The 23,005-nt window shown below is 59.8% G+C and overlaps 2 protein-coding genes across 3 annotated transcripts; both read left to right on the forward strand.

Moving 5' to 3' along the window:
- The first annotated feature begins 388 nt into the window (after positions 1-388).
- On the forward strand, positions 389-8,110 carry KCNK16 (potassium two pore domain channel subfamily K member 16). 2 transcript variants are annotated; one of them, XM_076003386.1, is made up of 6 exons: positions 389-1,074; positions 4,112-4,226; positions 5,256-5,422; positions 6,423-6,588; positions 6,876-6,993; positions 8,036-8,110. In XM_076003386.1, exons 1-6 carry the CDS (start codon positions 862-864, stop codon positions 8,088-8,090), a joined length of 834 nt encoding a protein of 277 aa, XP_075859501.1. In that variant the 5' UTR covers positions 389-861; the 3' UTR covers positions 8,091-8,110. The 2 variants fall into 2 exon arrangements, with proteins under 2 accessions (XP_075859501.1, XP_012602390.1); XM_012746936.2 differs by lacking the exon at positions 8,036-8,110 and having other exon boundaries at positions 6,876-7,099.
- On the forward strand, positions 6,907-22,775 carry KCNK17 (potassium two pore domain channel subfamily K member 17). The gene is made up of 6 exons (XM_012746934.2): positions 6,907-6,993; positions 8,867-9,150; positions 12,150-12,264; positions 17,348-17,508; positions 17,879-18,053; positions 22,007-22,775. Exons 2-6 carry the CDS (start codon positions 8,914-8,916, stop codon positions 22,315-22,317), a joined length of 999 nt encoding a protein of 332 aa, XP_012602388.1. The 5' UTR covers positions 6,907-6,993; positions 8,867-8,913; the 3' UTR covers positions 22,318-22,775.
- The last annotated feature ends 230 nt before the right edge of the window (positions 22,776-23,005 follow it).

Below are 23,005 nucleotides of genomic sequence, written 5' to 3' on the forward strand. Positions count from 1 at the left end.
CACACACACACACAGAAGCAAGGAAGAAGAAGAAGGAGAACACCCCCAATTCCACCTACTCAGAGAGAGTTCCTACCCCAGGACCAGGATATACTTTAAGTTCCTTTTTTCCTCACACACACATTTCACCAATCAATAAATTGCCGTCTGACAGTAGCCTGCTAAAGGATTTAAAGCAAGATAAATTATCAGCAAGAGTTATAAAGCAATGCGTCCAATTTATTAGCAGCGTCAACCCTGGTCCTGTCCCTGAGTGAGACTATCATTTGTCTATTTACTTCGCCCTGATTTGTCACCCAGATTACTCATCCCGGGGTTCCCCCAATAAGCAGGCAATTCTCCTAGCCCCATTTTGTAGCCAAGGCAACTGAGTGGAAGGTTCGTTCACACCTGTTCTGATCTCTTCCCGGCTCCTGAGTTTGGGGGCTTGTAGCTTCATGGGTGATGGAGTAGGGGTGGCGAGAGAGCCCATTCAGGCCTGGGCAGAGGGTGCACAGGTCAGATTTACCCAGAAACATCCATCCTGCTTGAGGGCAGAGGGTGAGACACGATGAGCTCAGGAGAACCCGGTAGGTCTCTTTGAGGGGTCCATGACACTGGTTTGCTGCTATCCATGGAAAAAAAAAAAAAAAAAAAGGCCAGGTGGGGGGTGGCAGGCCTGTTTGCACTCAGGGCACTTAGTGCAGCCAAGCTGAGCTGCGCACTGTTTAAACAGTGTCCCCCGCTCAGACACCTGTGCCGAGGAGGAGGGCAGGGCCGGCAGCAGCCCGGGCGCAGGTACCAGGGCGCGTGCTCCTTGCCTGCTTCCCGCCTTGCCCCCGCAGCTAGCCCCCCAGGCCCTGGCAGGGTCCTGGCCGCGCCATGCCCAGGGCCGGGCTCCGCGGCTGCTGGGGTGGCCGGGCGCTGCCCCTGCTGCTGGCCTACGTCTGCTACCTGCTCCTCGGCGCCACCGTCTTCCAGCTGCTGGAGAGGCAGGCGGAGGCCCAGTCCAGGTACGAGTTTCAGTTTGAGAAGCTGCGCTTCCTGGAGAACTACACCTGCCTGGACCAGCAGGCCCTGGAGCAGTTCGTGCAGGTGACGAAGGGAACGACGTGGGCCTGGGATGGAGAGTCTTGGGAAGGTGGGAGGAATGGCGGTTCTCGTGGCAGGTCCAGAGTCACCACCCAGGGACTGATGCCCTGTTTGGGAGCAGAGTGTGGTGGGAAGAGAGCCTGGTAGGTCCTAGTCCTGGATTCTGGCTCCAGGTGTACGACTGGATCGCTGTGCGACCTTGAACAGGTCATGTAACCTCTCCGGACCCAATGTCCTCACCTATAAGACAAAGAGAACAATCACATCTGTGCTGCAGACATTTGACAGCGGATTAAAGGCATTCTCTAGGCCGTCACTTGCATAAATGTGAACCGTGTGTCAGTGTTACCAACGCTGTCCAAATTTCCTTCCCTCACACTCCAGGGCCGCCATTCCCTCTGCCTTCTCCCCAGCGAACGTCCCTGGGCTGGGGGCTGCGGGTGGGAGACACAGGTTAACATCAGGAACGGCCCCAAGCTGGCCTTCCCCGGCCTCATTCCACCTGGAGCTGGGCTTGGTGGGCAGCGGCCAGGGTGACTGAGCCCTGCCAGCGCTGCACCCATGGAGGACTCTCCCCTGGTGGCAGAGCGGGTCACCCCCTGCCTGGGCCCCTTCTACTTCCCTCTCTCCCAGAAACAAGGCAAAAGTAGGTGTCATAGGGGAAGGTGAATGCATTTGAGACACAGCTGAGCAAGTGGCAACACCTACTGCAAAGGAACAGACCAAGTGCAGATTCATCATCATAACTGGTACTTACCGAACACCTGCCATGTGCCTAAAACACTGGGGACACGACCGTCATGACCCATTGCCTGACATGGCATTGTACAGGTGTTTTCTCATAATTTCCTGTTACTATCACTAGCTCCAGTTTGCAGATGGGACCTGGGGCACAGAGAGGTGGAGTCTGTCGGCAGAGGCTGCACAGTTACTGGTGGAGACAGAGCTGGCTGTGGAGCTCTTGTCCTTCACCAGGAAGATCAGCCTAAGTGCCAGGGCCAGGACATAGCCCGGAGCAGCGGTTCACAGAGGCCCAGTAGCATCACCCGGAGCTCGTTGGAAATGCAAATGTGCGGGCCCCACCCACACCTGCTGACTCGGACTCCAGGCTGGGGCGGCAGGCAAGCCCCCAGGTGATGCTAGGCCCCCTCAAGAGTGAGAACAGCTGGCCTAGAAGATGATGTGTGGACTGGTGCTCAGAGAGAACTTTCTGGAGCTGTGAGAGACCTGGTCTGGCTCTTTCTTCCAGGAAATGAGGCCTCTGGCTTCAAGCTTCACTTCCTTGCTCCTTAGCGGACAGGGTTCGTCAAGGCTGGGGCCACGGTACCCGTACCGGGGTTGAGAAAGGTTCAGGAGCTTCCCCAAACCCCAGGGTAAGGCAAAAGCCCTGGAGACCCTGAAACCCCCTCCTTCCTCAGCCCTGGGTTAGAGACAAGAGCAGGGGGCAGAGGGCGTGGGAAGGATTCACGGAGCTATCTGAGACCTAACCAAGAAGGAGGACCAAGGCCATTGGCTTGCCTGAAGCCCCAAGGGGCCTCCCCAGGGAAGACGGGACACCTCTTTCCCGGAGAGTCCTCAGCCTCAGGAGAGACCTTCTCCTGCCAGGGGCAGTCGGGCTGGCAGAAGAACGCTGGGGTGAGATTCTAGGAGCACACACATTCTTGTTGAAATCACCATGTACCACGCACACACAGCCATGAACAGTGTTCAAAGCAGCATTAAACACTGGTTCCATGAGGAAGCGCGGCTTGCCCAGGTTCACAGAACTGGGAGGTCTGCCTCTTTCTCTACTACGCGCGATTCTTAGCAAAGAGAACGCCACTGCCCCTGCACCCCCCACCTGCTCTCAGCACCATCCCGATGTCAAGGCCCTCCTCAGGGGGACAGAGAGCCTGGGGCTTGGGATAGCCCAGGACTAGGGTGAGTGCTGCCCACAGCGGGGAGGGTCTCCGGGGAGCAGGCGTGTTAGCCACTGTTTGGCCCGGCCTCTCCGGGTGTGTGGGAAAGACAGAAAGGCCAAAGTCCACGTCTTAAGAGCCCAGTTCCTGCCAAAGTGAGGAGAAGCAGACAGCCTGTGACTGAGGACGCCCAGACTGGCCCAGGCCACCCCACCCCGGCCAGAGCACACTCACCCAGCCAGTGGGAGACGGTTCCCACAGGAACTGGAAGCCGGAGCTGCCGTGCCCACCCCACCCCCACCACCCCTTGTCTTTGGGGCTCTACCTGGTGACAAGGCTGTGCTGAAAGGGGACAGGGTTGGGGGCAGGGGAGGAGGGAGCCCTGTCCATCTCCAAGAGGGCTGGGCCCAGGGGTTGGGGGTGGGGCGTGTTAGGTTTGAGCCTGCAAAGCTTCAGGTTCTGTAAACACACATGCAACATACAGTAGCCACACACACAACATGTATACAACACACCATATACATACACCAACCACTACACATACACACACACATGCACACGCAACCTCTGTCCTGGCCTCTGATGGAACTCCTCCTGCAGGCATGGGCTGGGGCTCACTAGAGGGCAGCAAAGAGCAAGGCTGCCCGCTCACCTGGAATCTCAGAGACCACAGGGTCCTTTGTGCCCCTCCATCGGCCTTGGGGGGCAGCGAGCCCCAAGGCTTCCCTGTGGTTCCCAAAGCCCAAGTTCCCCAGAAAACCCTTCTGGGCACATCCAACCTGAAATCCCCCCATTGTTCTAACAACCCACTCGTGTGTCATCCTCGTGGCAGCATCTCCCACTGGGGCCCCCGTTAGGCATCCCCCATCTCACCTCCTTGGGCCCATTTCCCTCCAGCATCTGGGCTTACAGCCCACACCACGGTCGGCCCTGGCCAGTGGACAGGCACTGGCTGGGAGTCCAGTGACCTTGGGCAAGTCACTTAGCCAGTCTGAGCGTCTTTTCCTTTCCCATGAAAGGGGAACAGCACTGTCTAAGGGTATCATTGAGATGACACCAATGCACCCTGCTAAGAGCATGTGACAGCTGGTGCTCAGTAACCACCAGCTCCCTCTTCCTCCCCTGCCGTGCCGCCCCCACAGGTCATCATGGAAGCCTGGGTGAAAGGTGTGAACCCCAAAGGCAACTCCACCAACCCCAGCAACTGGGACTTTGGCAGCAGTTTCTTCTTTGCGGGCACGGTCGTCACCACCATAGGTAAAGGGCTGGGGTGGAGAGGGCCCCTGTCTCAGTGTGGGCTTCCCCAAAGCAGACGCTGAGACAGGGTGTGGTTTATCTAGGAGATGATTCAGGAAGCGCAGGTAGGTGGGGAGTGGGCAAGTGAAACAGGGGGAAGAAGAAAATCAAGTTTGCAGTGATGAGCAGGTTGCTGGTTCTGGTCACTGGACTCACTGTGCTTGAGACTGCCCAAGAGCCCAGGTAGAGCCCGTGCTCAGAACAGTCCCCGCAGAGGACAAGAATGAGGGGCTATTTAGCTACCAACTCCTGCTCTCGCTGGTGGAGAGCTGATCCTGAGTGTACTAACTTTCAAACCTGCCCGTAGACCAAGCACACTCATGTAGCCACAAAAATCTCTCGGGTAGAGAGAAATGAAGAGACTGGCAGTGGGGAGTGGGGAGTGTCGTTTATATACAGGAACTGTCCACCAAAGCTGCAGGCATGTCCCCGTTGTTCAAGGGGCCAGGGCACTGACAGCATCTGCTACACCCCCTCAGCCAGAAAACCCTCCATCCCACCCCAGGCCCTCCTAATCCAGGTCTCCCTGTCCATTCAATTAAGTCCAATTCCACACACCTCCCTTGAACTCAGGTGACATTCCAGGTAGAGTGATGGAGAGGGGGTGGGAGATAGGAACTTAGATCAGACCCAGCCTTGGCCCCCCAATCCAATAAAGAGGGATACAATAGGTACACCAAAAACAATCACATAAGGCAAAGTAGATAATTAGATAAGAATGACACAAAACTGTGGGGAATTACACCCAAGAGGGAGGAAGAGAGTGGCAGTCAGGAGGGCTTCTTGGAGGCAGTGTCATTTGAGATGGGCCTTCAGAAATTAGCAGGATTCCTACAAATAAAAATCATTCTAGCAGAGTTCACGGGAAGAGGGGGCTCCCCCACCTGCCCCCAGAGGCGGCAGAAGACAGCCTGTGTCAGAGTCTGGGGAGGAGGAGTGGTGCAGTCTGGACTCTGGGCCCCGTATTTGCACACTCCCCTTCCCTCGCAGGATACGGCAACCTGGCTCCCAGCACGGAGGCAGGTCAGGTCTTCTGTGTCTTCTATGCCCTGGTGGGCATCCCACTCAACGTGGTCTTCCTCAACCACCTGGGCACAGGGCTGCGTGCCCACCTGGCCACCCTCGAGAGGTGGGAGGACCAGCCCAGGCGCTCCCAGGTACGGCTCCTCCCTCCCTTGCAGCCCTGCTGTGGCAGATCAGTTGCACGTTGAGTCCTCTAGAACAGCGGGCCCCAACCTTTTTGGCACCAGGCATGGGTTTCATGGAAGACAATTTTCCCACAGACTGGGGGACCGGGGTGGAGGAGTGTGGAGCTCAGGTGGTGATTCGAGGCCCCTATCCTAACAGCAGCCCAGGAGTTGGGGACCACAGGTCGAGAAGCAGATGCTGAGACAGAGTTTGGCATGCAAGGTGTTGGGGTGGACACCTGTGGAAGAGAAGGGGCAGATGCAGGACTGGGCGGAGGGAGGGGTTGAATTTTGGTGCAGCTGGACTAAGGCTTGGCCTCAAGGAGCTATGCAGCTCGTGCAAGCTGTCAGAGTTGTCCCACAGAGCCTGGGCCTAGGCTTTGACACTGGCTCAATCAGGCACCAGCTAGGGCCTTCCCAGGAAGAGCGTGCCCTTGGCCAGGCAGTTCCCTGCAGCTGAAGAGCACCCTTTGGGAGCTGGCAGCTGGCCAACAGTCCTCCTTCAACGGGGGCACCTGGGCAGTGCGTCTCTGTGGTTGTGACAGAGCCTCAACACCCTTTTGTGCAGCAGAAAACAAGCTCCGGGCCACCCACCACGGCCCCAGTGCCCGCCCCGCCCGGCCCTCATAGGCCAGAGGCGCCCTAGCAGGGTGGGGGTGCAAGAGTAGTATGGGACGGTTCAATGACAGTCCTCTATCCCAGGTATGAGTCCCCAGGGGGCCTGTTCAAGTGTGGCCCCAAGCCCGAAGGGGTCTCCAAACCCCTCCCTGCCCCACTACCACAATCCCTCTGCCCTGGCGGGCGAGATCACTGGTGCGCAGATCTCGTGCACACTCCCGCCCCAAGGGCTGCAGAGCAGGGAGGGCGTAGCCTCACGCAGCCCTGCTCCCAAGTCCGCCACACACCCCGCCCTACGCAACCCAGGAGCCCTTCAAGTGGGCTCAGCGGCAGACTCCCTCCCTCCTCACAGCTCCTGCAGGTCCTGGGCCTGGCTCTGTTCCTGGTCGTGGGGACACTGGCCATCCTCATCTTCCCACCCTTGGTCTTCAGCCACGTGGAGGGCTGGAGCTTCCGTGAGGGCTTCTACTTTGCGTTCATCACGCTCAGCACCATCGGCTTCGGGGACTACGTTGTGGGTGAGAACGAGATAGTCACGTATCTCCGGCTGGGGTGTCCACTGGGATTCAGGGGATGGAGAAGTGTCAGCTGAGGATAACTACTGAGGGTCACGCAGCCCCTGGTATTCTGAGGCCACTGCAGATTCCCAGCACATCCTCGGAAGACAGTGGTCTGGGACCCACTGCCAGTGCTAGTTAGGAAGAGGGAGGGGTCCTGGCTGGGGAGGGCCCTTCTGCAACCTGGGGGGCTGGCTGTGCCCCCAGGCACAGATCCCTGGCATTGATTCTGTCCCTTTCCCCGGCAGGCACGGACCCCAGCAAGCATTACATCTCGGTGTACCGGAGCCTGGCGGCCATCTGGATCCTCCTGGGCCTGGCGTGGCTGGCGCTGATCCTCCCGCTGGGGCCACTGCTTCTGCACAGGTGCTCCCAGCTCTGGCTGCTCAGCAGGGGCCTCGGCCCCAAGGACAGGGCAGCCCCTGACCTCGATGGGCTCCCCAGACCTCAGAAGATCCCCATCTCTGCATGAGGCCCCTGAGTGGCCCCAGCAGCCCCTCCCAACCCCCCCCCGGCCCACCCTATATGCCCTCTGGGTTCCAGCCCTGCCACCTCCCCTCCCCACCCACTCACTTCTCAGCCAGGGCTGGCCTCAGGAGCGCTCCAGAGGGAGAAAGGACACAGGTGTGTCCAAGAAGGTAACGGGAGAGGCGGAGACAGGATCAGAGATGTGTGTGTGCAGATTGAGGCATGCACCCTCGTCCCAGAGCCCCTGCCACCCCTTCCCCTCAAAGGTAACCTGGAAAAGTCAAATCCACCATGGGTCATTGTGCCCAGATCTCCATTCCCAGGAGAGCTTATACAAACGACAAAGGGCGACTTCATCTTTGCCTCATTTAATATGTGCACAGTGTGCATTTGCCAAGCCCCCACTACGTGCAGGCGCTGTGCCAGGCTCTGAGGGCGCAGTAGTGGAAGCTTTTGCCCTTGGTGTGCCTTTGGTCTCGTGGGAGGACTAGACAAATAGGCAGCCCCAAGACAGCACCCAAGATGCTATGACAGGAACAGACCTGAGGAGATGATGAGAGCCCATGGGGGTGGCTGGCAGGGGGCTGGGCACAGACTTTGGGACAATCTTGGTGAAAACAGGATATCTGCCCTCAGGAAGCTCTCCACTGAGGGGCAGGCAAGCAGCCTCTCAAAGCTCGCCAGCTCCCCTGCCTGGAGGTCTAGGGCTGAACAAGGCTTGGGACCTCTTGGGTGTCCCCACCCCTGCCATTTTCCTGGACATGGCCTCCCCTGGCCCCCGCAGGGCACCCCCTTGACCGCATCACTCCCTCTGGGCACCTGCCTTCTTAAGAGCCTTTCCAGACACCCCCTGGGAACCCAGAGAGCCAGCAGATCCCAGGAGCCTTCCAGAAAATGAGTTCCATGGATGTCTGACCTCCCTTGGGAATGTGCTCTCCAGGCCTGGCCTTTCGGCTGCCAGATTGCAACATCTCTGGCCAGAAGGAGAGATTTAGACCAGTCCATCCCACGGCCCAATCTCACCAAGAACTGGAAACTCTGGCCCCGACCTCCCCCAACACCCAACAGCAAGAAGGCCCATGGGTGGCCACATGCTCTGGACAAGACTAAAGCAAGGCTGTGCAGCGGAGGAGGCTCCAGGCAGCAGGAGGGATCGAGCTTGCACCCCAGGACTTCCTCACATCCAAGAGAAGACTCTTCACGCACCCTGGACCCTTCCTCCATTCTGGGTGGAGGAGGGACTCAGGGGGCATTCTCAGAAGCAGGGAAAGGACAAGCCCCCTGGTTAAGGCTCCCCTTGCCCCCCAAGCTCATGGGAAAGTTGAAATCAGCTGGGGTCCTTCTTTTGGGGGACACAAGGGAAAAAAGCAGTGGTGTGGGAGATCCAGACTGACCGACAGATAGCCCCAGAGTCCAAGGACTTAAGCAGGGGCCCTAAGACAATAAACTTGGGCTCCACTTCCTCTTCCCCCTGAGTGTGGTTTCCAGGAGTCCCTCCCACTGTTCACTGCAGGAAATGCTGGGGGCCTCTGGGCCCCTTCGCCTGTGGTCGCCCAGCAGCCCTCTGTTCCCCGCCTGGGCCTGGGGGCTGGGCACTCCACACATTTGAGGCGGGGCCAGATGCCCGCAGGCAGAGCCTCTTTTTGTCCAGGGAATTGGATCCCAGGACAGGTGGGACAGGGTTGTCCCCTCTGCGGAGGGGGGATTGCCCAGGGAGGCGTTTGCTAGAGGAGGGACCAGCTGAGCTCCTGGTCCTTCCTTTCCGCCCCAGTCCTGGTCCAGAGCTCCGGCAGGCTCGGGCTCCCCGCCTCTCCCGCCATGTACCGACCGCGAGCCCGGGCGGCGCCCAAGGGCAGGGCCTGGTGCTGCCCGCTGCCGACCACCCTGCTCCTGCTGCTCGCCTACCTGGCTTACCTGGGGCTGGGCACCGGCGTGTTCTGGGCGCTGGAGGGCCGCGCGGCGCAGGACTCCAGCCGCAGCTTCCAGCGCGACAAGTGGGAGCTGTTGCGGAACTTCACGTGTCTGGACGGCCCGGCGCTGGACTCGCTGATCCGGGTCAGGGCCGGCGGGGCTGGCCGGGCGCGGCGGGATGGGGAACGTGGGTGTGCCAGCGAGGGAGAGGGGGCCCGGCAGGCCGCGGACAGGGAACCGCGGGGAGCGCCCACGCGGCACGACGGGGCGGGCGTTTCCGCGCGGGGGCCTGGAGGGGGCGGCACCCCACCGAAAGGACCCCGGCTCTGGCGACAGCGTTGCACCGCGCCGTGCTCCGAGTCCTCCTTTAGGGGGCGCGGGGCAAGACTGGCCCGGTGGGGAGACAGATGCGGGCGCAAACCTCCGAATTTGGGGACGAGGACGACAGGGTCGCGCCTCCCTGGGTCAGAAGCCCGCAGGCAGGGCCGACCAGGTCGAGCCAGAAGGAGGAAAGGGAGCGCTTGGTCTGCTGGCGGGAGGTGGCAGGTCGCGCCGGGACGCGCAGCGCTGTGTTGGGGTCGGACGGAAGGCGAAGAATGGAAGGGCACACCTGGCCCTTCCAGGGCGCGAGCCGGGGCGCGAATATGCGAACCGGGGGCGAGGACTGCAGGCAGGGGCGCTGGCCCGGGCTAAGGACCAGCAAGACCGAGGGCACGGCCAGGGGAGCCTAGGGGAGGGGGCCCCCAGTCCTGGAGGGCGGGTGCACAGGGCAAGGCGCGCTGCCTGGGGCAGGCGCAGCGGAGAGAGGGGGCTCGCGGCGCGCAGACCCGGGTTCGAGAGAGGGAGAGTGGACGCGGGGCCGCTTTTTGACCGAGTTCGCCTTGCTCCAAGTCCTCGGACACCCAGGGCTGGGTGCGCCGCCCCAGCCGCGGAGGCCGGGAAGGGCTCAAGGCGCGGATGGGAGAAGAGCCAGAGGTCTTGCAGGGCGAGCCCTCAGAGGGTGGGGACTCAGCGGGCGGAGCAGGCAGGGCAGGGTTCTTGGGGCGGGGCATCCCGGATGGATGGAGGTCTCTTCAGACCCGGGCGCCGCCAGACTGGCAGCTGCTCGATTTGGCGGATGCATTAACGTTCCAGGGGTGTGGCTCGGTGCCCACACCCCTTCCTCTGAGAGCCCAGCACCCAGGCCTAGACAGCTGCGCGCCAGCCCTGAACCCCTGCCTTGCAGGCCCGGTGGCTCCTCTGCAGAGGAAGCCAGGCCCTGTGCCCCAGGCCCTCTAGCCAAAGCCAGTGCCCAGAAGGTAGCAGGGACATATGTCAGGGCGGGAGAGGAGATGGAGTTAGGAACCCTGGAACAAGGCCGGCTCCACAGGTCTGGAGCAAAGCGGGGCATGAGCCATCTCAGCTAGGGATCTAAAGTGGTTCCTCCACCCTCCACCTGCAAACTTCTGCAAATATTAGTACATCAGCTCGGCCCTGCTGCTGAGGCTGTCTGACCCTGGTGCCTGGCCCAGGAAGATGACTGTGATGATGACGATGACACTAATAATAGTAAACGCTTCCCTGCGGCAACGTGCCTAGTGCCTTAGGCATACTAACTTGGTTCGTGCTCACCTCCCTCGCAGGGAGGCACTCTTATTATCATCCCTTTTTAGAGGTGAAGAAACTGAGGCTCAGACAGGTTAAGTGGAAATACATGGCTACACAGCCCCAAGCTGGGGCCATGAGCCACCATGAGTGCTGCTTCAGGATGGACCTGTGCCCGGCCAGGCCCTCTCTGTAGGCTTCCCTCCCATCCCTTGCTGCTCCATCCCCACCTCACCCCCTTCCTCAACCCCCCTGTGGCTTCAGCCCTCCCCAGGAATAAGTATGTGGTATTCTGCCCACACCTTCCCTCTGAGAACCAGACATGTTTGTGCAACTTCTCAAATTCCTCAAGGCCAAGAGCAAGCAGTCCTCCTCCGCCCAGCCCTGCTCCTTCACCTGTTCCAAGTCTCCGACATTTGTTCCATGTCCACACACCCTCTCAATCCTCTGGGATGCCTCCCTCGAGGCCCATATGCCGCCCATACCAAGTGGGGCCAGAGGCCTGGACTTCCAGATACCTCCTCTCTGTTCCTCTGACACACTCCAAGCCAGCATGCAGGGCAGGCCCCCTCTGCCACTCGCCTGCAAGAGTGTACCCCCTTCTGATCTGACAAACTTCCATACTGCCAGCTGCCACTGGGCAGGCAAACCTGACCCTGCCTCCCCTTCGATCGGTGACCTTAGATGAGGCCTGCCACTCCATCCCTGGCACAGCAGAGACAAGCACAGCTTGGTCCCAATCACCTGTCAGTCTCCTGAGTCTAGGAGTCTAGACCCCACACCTCCCAGCCTCTGCTGCTGCTGTCACACCTACCTGAATGTCCTTCCACCAGAAGCTATCCTACCTGGCCCTCAGCGAAGATCCTGTAAAAATGTCACCTCCTCCATGAAGCCTCTGCTCCTACCCCCATGAGAATGAACATCTTTCTTCCCTGTATTCCTGCAACATGGTAACAATAGCAACTGCTAACATTTACCACGTGCTGGGCACTGCTATAAAGTCTTTACACACAACATCTCATTTAACTGTCACAACAACTCTATGAAGTAGATATTATTAGTATTCCCATTTTATAGGTAAGGAAACTGAAGCATAGGGAAGTTGAGTAACTTGCCCGGGACGGTGCAGCTGTACTGCCTCTTTAATGCCCCAAGCGGCACTGAGTGCATTATATTGGAGTTAATTAAGTTTATCTCTATACCACTGAGGGCTGAGGTCATGTCTCTGTTATCTTCATGTCCCCTAAAAGCAGCACATCTCATGTCTGGCCTAGTGCTTGTTGCAGGAATGGGAGTGTGCAGGGCAGAAAAGGAACGGTTGGTCTACTGGCTGGTGAGCTGTCGGACCCCACCCTGACCTGGGCTCTGGGGTAAAGAGAGGGCAAGGAGCTGCCCCATGGGAGCCGCCCCTGGAATCCCTGGCTGGAGGGGTAGGGCCGCCTTGCCCGGCCAGGCTGGGATGGCAGAGTGATTGTGAGGACTGTGCACGAGTGTGTGTGTTGGAGTGCAGGGACACAGGCACCCCACAGAGCCTGGTGGTCACTGCAGCCTCTCCCCAGGACATCGTCGAAGCGTACAAGAGCGGGGCCAGCCTCCTCAGCAACACCACCAGCATGGGGCGCTGGGAGCTCGTGGGCTCCTTCTTCTTCTCCGTGTCCACCATCACCACCATCGGTAAGGGCGGTGGGCCGGCGGACGGGGCTGGGGCAGTGGCCGCTCCCTGAGGGGCGGTGGGGCTGGTTGTCCTTTGTCAGGTTTCCTGGGCCTCATGAATGCACAGGTCGCACCGTGTGCGGCTCCACAGCATGGACACCATGTGGGCATGGAGTCCCGGGCCCCCTGCAGACCTGCTGAGTCGGTCCTGCGTTCTACCCAGATCCCCAGGGGGGCCGTGTGCCATGTCCAGGTGTGAGGGGCACTGCTCTAGGGGACTCTGCCTCACACAGCCTTGCAGGAAGCAGCGGTCTCCAGGCAGCAAGAAAGATGCCTCTGAGCGCCACAGGTGTCCCGTCCCCTCAGCCCCCCCACCCAACACTGTGCCTGGGGAGGTGGCTGGGAGAGGTGAGGGGGAGGTGGGAAAGGAGGCAGAAATCCAAAGAAAGAGCCTCTAGACACCCTATACTCAGCCCCGGGGGAGGCAGCCATCCATGCCCGTCTGCAGCCAAGAGCACGCCACTCGCAGAGGCCTCTCCTCGGCTCACGGAGACCCCATTCCCCACCGCCACCTTCCCCCACACAGGGACACCTGGGCTAGCCCTGCACCGCAGAGCAGCTGACACAGAACTTGTCCCAGCGGGGTGCGTGGGGCTGCTGTGAGGAGAAGGAGAAGAGCAGGCTAGATCCCTGCAGCTCTGGAACCCAGGAAAGGATGCAAGGTGGCCCCGCCCCCACCGCCCGTCCCCCTGCCCCAGCCCCTGCATGACCCAGGACTCACCAGCAGGTGGCAGGCTGACACCACCGGTGACTTGGGCTACCACCTCCCAGCGCCTGTCCAGGCTGGATCCTGTCTCCATGACGCCACATCCCAGCCTCGGTCCTCCCCAGGGTGGGGTCAGGCAAGAGCACCCACAGGACTCTCCATCTAGTCTTTTTTTTTGAAATAGAGTCTCACTTTGTTGCCCAGGCTAGAGTGAGTGCCGTGGCGTCAGCCTGGCTCACAGCAACCTCAATCTCCGGGGCTCAGCGATCCTACTGCCTCAGCCTCCCGAGTAGCTGGGACTACAGGCATGCGCCACCATGCCCGGCTAATTTTTATATATATTTTTAGTTGGTCAATTAATTTATTTCTATTTTTGGTAGAGACGGGGTCTCGCTCAGTCTGGTTTCGAACTCCTGACCTTGAGCAATCCGCCCGCCTCGGCCTCCCAAAGTGCTAGGATTACAGGCGTGAGCCACCACGCCCGGCCTCTCCATCTAGTCTTGATCGTTACATCCCCAGGGTCTGAAACAAGGTCCAGCACACAGTGGGTGCTCAATAAACGCTGCCATGTTAAGGAATTCCATTAAATATGCACTTGAACAGTTCCAGGGCATCGGAGATCTGGAAGCACCGTTACCATGGGCCAGGCCCCCAGATGTGTGGGGACCTTTAGTCTGTGACCCCCACACCCTCTGCCCCAGGCCTGTGCCTCCAGCCCACCAAGTTCAGAGTCTCGCAGCCTGTCTCTTCCCATCTCTACCGTTCCCAGCCTGGACCATTCCCCAGCTCCTTCCTCTCCACCCAATTTCAGCCACCTCTTAGCGGGAGGAGGACAGAGGAAGGAGGACCCAGCCCCACCACACACAGTACAATAGGATACACCTGGGGCCTTCTCTTACCAGCCACTGTGCTGGGCGCTTTGACATTTGAGATCTCAATTTGTCCATATGGCAACCTCCAAGGATAGGTCTTGCTATTTGCATTTCACAGACGGGGAAACTGAGGCACTGAGATGCTGGGCAACTTCCCCAAGGTCATATAGCTGGTGAGCAGCAGAGTTGGAATCTGAAACCCAGCTAGGGGACTACATTGCTGTTTCTGATAGTGTCTGCCCTTGGAGGGTTTACAAGATGGGCGGGAGTTCCAAGCAGCGAGGAGATAGCCATTGTGGGCCGAACAACAGGGGAGCTCATGATTCTGTGACTCACACACACACACACACACATACACGCACACACCTACACACACATGCACACACATGCACGCACAGGGAGGGAACTCAGAGCAGGAGGGGCAGGGAGACAGGGTACATCTGGGACACCATAAGGGCGGCAAGGGGTATCTGAGAGGCACAGCAGAGGCGGCCTGTTGGGCAACCCCGTCGCCCTGGGGCCAGCACCCTGTGAGGGCTGTGCTTTCCAAGCCCTGAAATGAAACAGGGTCTGACAGGCACGCAGAGACTTCTGGGCCAGTAGGATGGGCCTGACCCGGACAGCATTCATCATCTATAAACCGCGTCCCTCGCTTGCTTATTCATTCACTCCTTTGCCCATCCATTTATTCAACGAATAAATTGAGTCACTCGTGTGGGCCGGAGTATTCTAGAGGCCGAGGATGCAACAGTAACCAAAACTCGCAAGCCCTGCCCTCGGGGAGCTGGCATTCCAGGGTGAGCGACACACAGTAAACTAATAGATGCATGGATAATAATCAGGGCTGGGAGGTGCTTAGAGGAAAGTAAAGAGGGTCTCGTGGTGATGGGGACTCGCTGATACAGTAAAACTGAAGCAGGGACATGGCGAAATAAAAGAGCAAGCTCCACAGACATCTGAGGAGAGACCCTCCTGCCAGCAAGTGCAAAGGCCCTGAGGCAGGAGTGTGACTGGTGTGTTTGGGGAATGGCGAGGAGGTCCAGGTGGCTGCAGAGAGTTGGAAAGGATGGCTGAGTGCAGAGAGGGTGCAGAGGAGCCCAGCCATGCAGGCCTTGCAGGGTGCCTGGAGCTCCCAGCAAGGTACGGAGGGACAGCAGGAGACATGCTAAAGGGAGAGGTGGCATGGACAGGGCGGTGGCTACCCAGAGTTCAACAGGTCGCTGGTGAGGGCTTCACTGACGTCCACTAACTTTGCTGACCTGGGGGATGACTGAGAATGATGGGGAGGGGAAACCCCATTTCATGTCAGCCGTAGCAAGCTGCAGGCCTCCGGGAGGCTCGTCTCAGAGCCGGAATCTAGGTGCCACCATCCCACTGGTGAGAACAGAATGAAAGGACTGCAGGGACAGAGGATGGAACTGGGGAGGGACCCACACCTGGAGGAGAGAGGGATGGAAATCAAGAGGTTTACCCCTCCCCAGATGCAACCAGGGGGTTCTTCTCTAAGGAGAACCCCTCCTTTAGAAAAGGACACCTATAAAGGCCAGCAGGGGGACTCAAGGGGCCTCTGAGGTCCTCAGACCAGAAGCCAGGTCAGTGGAGTTCCACCGTTTCTCTATTCATTCACGCAGCAAACGTTTATTTAGCACCGTGCATACACTAGATGCCCCACGGCTCACGGTCCCATCTGCAGCACACCTCTGTTGCCTCCTTTCATGCCCACCACACTCCGCAGGTGGATGTCAACATCCCCATTTTACAGACAAGAAAACCGAGGCTCTGAAAAGTCAAGCCACTTACTCAAGGTCCCACAGCCTGCAAGGGGCTGAGCTGGGGTTCAAACCTGGGAAGTGCATCAGACTCCAAAGCCCACGCTCTGCACTTGCACTTCACTGGCCTCTCCCAGGACCGGCCAGTGAGGTGGGCGGGGACGTTAACCACCAGTTTCATTATAGTACAGGTGAGCGCGGGGAGTGTGAGTGCACTGACCCCACCTGAGGGAGCGGGAGTGTTAGGGGACAGTATGGGGCAGGGTGGGAGGCGTTTGTTCATTCACTTATACATTCATTCATGTGTTTCCTCATTCACTCATTCAACGTTCATACTTGTCCTTACTCAACACACATGTGGGGGTAAGCACCTGCTAAGGGTCAGATCTTGTGCCAGTTCTTCAGGATGTGAAGGTGAGTTAAGACCCAGCGCCTGCTCTTGAGGGGCTCACCATACTCGGAGGAGGCAGACACGGAAGCAAATCACTCACCCAGGGCAGTCGCCCCCGAGCTGGGGCAGAGTGGGGGGCAGCCCTGGAGGAGGCGCCGCTCCACTGGGGGGGCGGGACACTGGAAGGGCCATTTACAGGTGGGCAAGAGGAGACATGCCCTCTTCATAGTGGGGCAGTCACGTTCCAAGGCACAGAGCCGAGACAGGGCCTGGGGGCTTCAGGGGCAGGGGTGGGTGGGGTGGGAAAGTGGGGGCACAGCTGGGGCTCAGAGAGAGGCTGGGTGAGAGTTTGGACTCTCCCGGGCAGACATGGGACTTAATGGAGGGTTATAACCCGGGTAATGGTCTGATCAGGTTTGCATTTTAGAGGGACGAGACAGTGGTAGTGACCAAGGAGGTGGGAGACAGAGGCGAAGGACACAGAATGCTCCGGCCGACAGAGTCCTTTATGAACATCTCATCTCCCCCAGCCCCTGCCTGCCCTGTCTCCCCCTCCCTGGGGTCAGCAGATGCTCTGTCCTCTGCCCCCCCCACCCCCACAGGGCTTGGGCGGGGCGCCCAGGCGTGTTAGTCTGGGTCCTCCAGGAAGCAGATGTCAGGACAGAATGAGTCGTGCGAGAGATACACGGGGTGGGGGACTTCGAAGGATGAGGGGGCAGGAATAAACGGCAAAAGCCTCGGGCTGCAAGTGGGTCTGAGGCCTGTAAAAGGAGAGAGGAAAGGAAGGAGGCTTGGGCGGAAGAGCTGCAGGTGCAGTGCGGCTCTAAGGACGTCCCGGCCAGGCCTTGGGAGCCCCGCGCAAAGCTTGCCTGCAGGGACAGCCGCTTTAGTGCCCCACCGAGCCCGAGCCCGCACCCGCAGACAGCATGGCCTCAGCGTAGATGGTGCAGTGGATCCCCAGGGTGCAGCAGCTGGAGGGTGTCCCCTCCCTGTGCCCCATCCCTCTGCCCACCAGAGAGGCAGGAGAGGAAAGAGGAGCCCCTCACACGGGTGGGTCTGGGCTCTCTCGCGCTGCTTAGCCCCCAGAGCATCCCCTCCCACCTGGAGACTGGTCGTCCGATTCGGGAGGGCGCCGTGAGGGTGCGTGGAGGGGGAACGCACAGGGCCTATGTGCAGCGCCTGGCACGGGGAAGGACGGGTGTGGCGAGGACCAGCTGCCCATCCTGGGTGGGCCGGGGGTGGGGTCTATGTGGGGGGAGTGGGCAGGGCCATGTGGACAGGCCCCGAGTGCCCCCTCTCCCCGCAGGCTACGGCAACCTGAGCCCCCACACGATGGCCGCCCGCCTCTTCTGCATCTTCTTTGCCCTCGTGGGGATCCCGCTCAACCTCGTGGTGCTCAACCGCCTGGGCCACCTCATGCAGCGGGGAGTGCACCGCTGCGCCCGCAGGCTGGGGGGCGCCGGGCAGGTGAGGGCTCTGGGGCTGGGGTCCCTGATGGGAAGGGGGAGCAGGGGTTACTGTGGGGACGGGTGGGATTGGGGGTCCTGTCCAAGATGGGGTCCTGGGTCGTAAAGGGGCGTCCGTGGTGGAGACGGGGGCCTGGGAGGCAGGAAGGACACAGGCAGCAAGGGCACAGGCTCCTGGCGGGAAACCTGGAGGACAGAGGACAGGGGAAGGGGCCCTGGGCAGCGCCCTTCCTACGGGGGCGCTCTAGCTGCCCCCAGCGCGACACCCCAGGCTGTCTGCACCTCGGCCCAGGTGCCGGCAGAGGCCGCGGGGGCGGAAGGGGCGGGACGGAGGGGTGCGGCTGAGGCGCCGCGCCACTGTCCGCACGCAGGACCCCAGCACGGCGCGCTGGCTGGCGGGCTCGGGCGCCCTCCTCTCCGGCCTGCTGCTCTTCCTGCTGCTGCCCCCGCTGCTCTTCGCGCACATGGAGGGCTGGAGCTACATCGAGGGCTTCTACTACGCCTTCATCACCCTCAGCACCGTGGGCTTCGGCGACTACGTGATCGGTGAGGGCCCGGGCGGGCGGGCGGGCCGGAGCTCCAGCTGCCCCCGCCCCCCACTCCCCTGCTCCCGCCGTGCAGAGACTCGGCCGGGGTGGCTCCTGCACACCTTGACCTGCGCTGGGAGGTCCTCACGTGGCCCCAGGCCAACCGGTTGTGCTCAGAGCCCTCCAGACAAGGGGAGTCCTGGCCGGCCTCCCCTGTCCGTCCTTGCCCTGGGTCTCCCCTCCCCCACTCCGTGGAGCGCCAGCCCACCCACAGCCTCTGGCTGGAGGTCGCAGCCCTGGGGTCAGGCGGCAGAGTCTGGAAGACCCATGGAACCCAGCCTCCCAGAGCCCTGCTGGAACGCGATTGGCAGCCAGATTCTGCGTGCCAGCAGGACAGCAGGAAGGGCCTCGGGGTCCAGAGGACCCGAGGCTTAATCAGTGGTGGCTGCCCCAGGTACACAGGACAAGGGCCCCAGAAGCCACTAACCCTGCGTGGTAGAGCTGAGGTGGGCGTCCAGCAGGTGGCAGTGGAGGGACGTCCTCTGCAGTGGCAGGGGTGGCTCAGCCAGCCCAACTCCATCACCCCCCTCTTCTCCCACCCCTGAAGGGTCACAGCGGTGGCACCACCACCAGGCTGGCCTCGGGGGGCTTTGTACCCTCCCTCTGACCCCGTGGCCCTAAAGTGGGGAGGAGGCCTTGCTCCTCCTGACCCCTTCAACAGCGGACCCCAGGCTGGAATATTGAAAGGAAGTTTTACTAAAGAAACAGCCAGCTAACCCAGCAGGTCGTCACCCCCATTTTACTGAGGAGGAAGCTGAAGCTCAGAGACGCCAAGCCATCTGCCCAAGATTGCACAGCTCATGAGATATAAATTCTGATCTATTTGACTCCCAAATTCATACCCTTTCCAGACTGCCTAAAATGTCCCTTTTCTGGGTCTCAGTGTCCCTGGCTGTAAACTGAGGTGGTTGCTAAGCCCCTTCAGTGTCTTCTGGCCTCTGTGTGCAAGGAGCCCTTCCTGACCCTCTCCTTCCCCAGCAAGAGGGACCTGGTGCTGGAGGCCTCAAGCTACTCGCTTCCTGGCCTCCCCATCTTGGGAGGAGGGCTGTTGTTCTGGAAGGAATTCCTTCCACCTGGGGCATGTTCCCACCTTTACCCTCAGAGTAGAGAGAGGTGTCTGAGAAGAGCTGAGCCCTGCAGCTACAAGGACCACAGCTCAGAGAATGATTCTGGGATCTGTCTTCTCTTCTCTATTCTCACATCATTTCCCTTGTCCAGGCAAGGCTGTTACATACAGCTGCATAGGTTGGGCACTGCACGACCCTATAGGTTTGCCATTCACACAGAGCATAATGAAGATGGCACCCATGGAGTTGTATAGCCCTCCATCCTTGTCCCGCCTTGGCTCTCATGACCTTTAAAAACTATAAATGCTATCTCGTCACCTGCCTAGCTCCTCTGAAAACCTTCATTGCTTTCCCACAGTTTCAGGATGGAGTCCAAAATCCATAACTAGGCCCCCGGGGGCCCTGCCTCCCTCTCCAGTCTGAGCGCTCTCCCTTCCACACTCACTGCACTCCGGCCACCATAAATACCAGAAATACTGTTCTGGCCGGCTCTAGCAGCTTCCGTCCAGGGCCGTGTGGTCTGACGGGCCCTGCAGCAGCCTCTCTGGGAAGCGACGTGCGGTTGGGGGGGCTCCCCGTGAGGCTGTCCTGAGGCCTGGCCGTCCCCTGTGGCAGGGCAGGGCAGGGCAGGGCAGGGCAGAGGGAGGAGGGGCGGCCCTCCCTAGACTCGGGCACTGGAAATGGGAGGAGAGGCCTCAGCCAACATCAAGGAAGCTGTGGTGAGTGGCGCAGCCAGTGTACGAGGAGGGCTATAGGGGCCCTTCCCACCCCGGGAGCCCCCACGGGAGCAGCAGGGTGGGAGCAGGCCCCCAGAGCCCCTGCGGGGACTCCCTGTCTGGCCAAGCCTGGTCCACAGCAAGGGCCCTTTAAGGCCAGAGGGGCTGCCCGGGCAGGCCACGCCTGCGCAGCGGGCCCCTCTCCACGTCTGCAGGGGTTTGCTGCCCACTCTGCGCCCCTCCGCGGCCATCACAGTGTCCCATGGCAAGTGACAATACTGACAGCCCTACAGCTTCATCTGCAAGGCTCTTCCTTATACAGATGGGGAAACTGAGGCCCAGGGAAGGGAAGGGAGTTGAATAAGGTCATGATCAGGGTAAGTCTAGGATAAACCCCCAAGCCAGGGTCCTCACACCCCCATGTTCCAGAACCTTCTACACCTATTCCTCAATCTCTTAGCTTTCCTTGTCCTCCAGCAACAGGGTCAACTCCTTTCTTCGATGGGAATGCTGCGGTCCCCGTCCTGGCCACTGGATGTGGCCGCCCACGTCCTGCGCTGCCTGCGCAGCCACTCCTCTGCCCCAAGGCCGTGGCCAGCGCAGCGCCGGGTCCCAGCCGCTGCTCCTCCCGGGCCCGCAGCCCTCGCTGCCCCAATTGCATTTGCGGCTCCGTCCGCCTTGCCAGCTGCCAGGTCTCCTGCCACTTGTGATTTCAGCTACCAAAATGAAATAAAGGGGGAATGGATGCCTCCTCCCCTCTGTGACCAGGAGCAAGCCAAGCCGGCGGGTGGCAGGGCCGGGGAGCTGGCTCGCTGCTGATCTCATTTGGGACCGTCAGCGGAATCGCGGCCCCGTAACCCAATCAGCCTAATCCAATCCCAGCTTCTCCCAGTAGCACCACCGGTCACCCGGGCTGCAGCCTCACCCCAGCGGAGCCCGAGCAGCGAGGGTCTGTCCTGTGGGCCTGGATAGAGAGGCCGTCTGGGGGTGGCAGGACAGGACGAGCAGGAGACAGGGGATGCGGGGCGCTGAGGCAGAGAGGGAGGTGGGGAAACAGGAGGGCAGATCTACACCCTTGAAGGAGCCCAGTCTAGAGAGGGAGGCAGCACAGACCCCAGGGAGGGCAGTAAATGACAGAGAGGGCATGCCGTGGCAAGGGTTATCTGAGACACAGCGACCCCGTCTGCCCTTCCCGGCCGTACTGCCCAGTACGGACTGCACCGAGAGGGGGATTTGATGGGGTAAAACAATCAGCCAACCACGGGTCCCGGGCTCTGTGGCTGCGTCAGCTCCTGAGGTCCCCAGCGGTGGCAGGAGGAGGACCTTTGCTGTCTCCACCTCACAGCCGAGGGAGTAACCTGCAGGACGAGGGGAAGTAACCGGGCCAAGAGGAGTTTGAAGTGAAGAGCATGCAAAGCTGAGGGAACAGCAAGTACAAAGGCCCTGAGGCAGGAAGGGTGACAGTCGTGCAAGTGGGGAGAGAGTGGCAGGGCAGTCAGGGGGGAGAGGCGTGCTGCAGAGGTGAGGCTTTGGAACTTCAGCCTAAAAGCTGAAGTGCCCGGGGGGCGATTATGTTTCCCGGTGGGAATTTCACAGGAGAGGGGGGTTCAGGCAGATGGCAATCACATGCTCCTGAGAAGTGAGGCAGGACACGCAAGCCGTTTTACCGGGTCTTCCTAAAGCCCCAGCACGATGCCTCCTTGCAGATGTGAGAAAACCAAAGAGATAAGCAAGTGATAGAGCAGGTGTCAGAGTGTCCTGGAGGCATGTTCAAGCACAGACTAGGTCTGCAGTGGGGCCGGTCATGTTCATCTCTGACAAGCTCTCAGATGACGCAGACGCTGCAGGTCCAGGGACCACACTTTGAGAACCGCTGGGGTAGCACATAAACAGAATCCCTTGGAGAGAGGAAGAGGAAATGTAGCTTCCAACCCCAAGCACCAATCCAGGGAGGCTTCCTGGACTCCCAGGGAGGTGACCGTGAGACCCGGAATCAGATCAGCGTGTACCTCCCATGTTCTGTCCCGCTGGCCCCTCAGCTTGCTCAGGTGACCCGGCCAGGCATGCCGCTTCTGCCTGGGGAACGTGGCCCTGGCTTTGCCCTTGCTCTGACCCCGGCTCCTCCCCAGGGATGAACCCCTCTCGGCGGTACCCGCTGTGGTACAAGAACATGGTGTCTCTGTGGATTCTCTTTGGGATGGCGTGGCTGGCCTTGATCATCAAACTGATCCTCTCCCTGCTGGAGACCCCGGGAGGGGCCTGTTCCTGCTACCACCGCGGCTCCAAGGAGGACTTCAAGTCCCGGAGCTGGCGGCAAGGCCCAGATGGGGAGCCCGAGCCCCGCTCCCCACAGCGAGGCTCCTGTTCAGAGGGGCCTATGGGAATCATGCAGCACCTGGAACTCTCCACTCAGGCTGCACACGGTGGCAAGGACAGCTAGCTCACTCCAGTGTTTGCTCCGTCTTCTGCCTCAGTAACAAGACCTCTCGTTTTAAGCTTGGCACATGACCACCCAGACTAAAGACTGCATTTTCCTCCTCCCTTGAGGCTAGGTGCAGCTATATGATTAAACTCTGCCCAGTAAGATATATAAAGAAGTATCTTGTGTGACATGGAATGTGACTTTCAGGTGGGACAAGGCATTCCCCTTTTCCCCACTGCCTTACTCTAGCTGGCTGCAATGCCGATAGGGTGGCTGGAGCTCTGGCAGCCATATCGTGCCATGAGGTAGAGGCCATGTTTGCAACTGGTGGCATAATAAAGATAGAAAGATCCTAGATCCCTGATGACCACAGAGCCAGCATAACAAACCTGGACCGAATACCACCATATTTCATTTGTGTAAGAAAGAAATAAACATCTTATGTAAGACACTATCATTTGGGTTTTTCTGTCGCTCATAACCAAACCTAATTCTAATCGACATACACATCCAGAGACAAAGAGAGCTTCTGAGACTGGAGTCTACACAGAGGGAAACCACCCCTTGCCCAAGTGAGTTTGTCCAGGACTGGTGGCGAGAATGGATTGAAGACTGGACTGCCACCCCCTGCCATACCTACAGAGACCCTCCAGATAAACTCACTCAAGATTTACTGAGACCACTCAGGACTGCTACAGCCAGCGGG

The sequence above is a fragment of the Microcebus murinus genome, chromosome 5, assembly GCF_040939455.1.
Source record: "Microcebus murinus isolate Inina chromosome 5, M.murinus_Inina_mat1.0, whole genome shotgun sequence".
Classification (NCBI taxonomy): domain Eukaryota; kingdom Metazoa; phylum Chordata; class Mammalia; order Primates; family Cheirogaleidae; genus Microcebus; species Microcebus murinus.

Bases quoted from the DNA above. Each gene is read 5' to 3' on its own strand.
- KCNK17 (XM_012746934.2), top strand. From the start codon at position 8,914: ATGTACCGACCGCGAGCCCGGGCGGCGCCCAAGGGCAGGGCCTGGTGC. The intron at 12,265-17,347 runs GTAAGGGCGGTG...CTCTCCCCGCAG, and splicing joins GTCCACCATCACCACCATCG to GCTACGGCAACCTGAGCCCC. The intron at 18,054-22,006 runs GTGAGGGCCCGG...GCTCCTCCCCAG, and splicing joins CTTCGGCGACTACGTGATCG to GGATGAACCCCTCTCGGCGG.
- KCNK16 (XM_012746936.2), top strand. From the start codon at position 862: ATGCCCAGGGCCGGGCTCCGCGGCTGCTGGGGTGGCCGGGCGCTGCCC. The intron at 4,227-5,255 runs GTAAAGGGCTGG...CTTCCCTCGCAG, and splicing joins CACGGTCGTCACCACCATAG to GATACGGCAACCTGGCTCCC. The intron at 6,589-6,875 runs GTGAGAACGAGA...TTTCCCCGGCAG, and splicing joins CTTCGGGGACTACGTTGTGG to GCACGGACCCCAGCAAGCAT.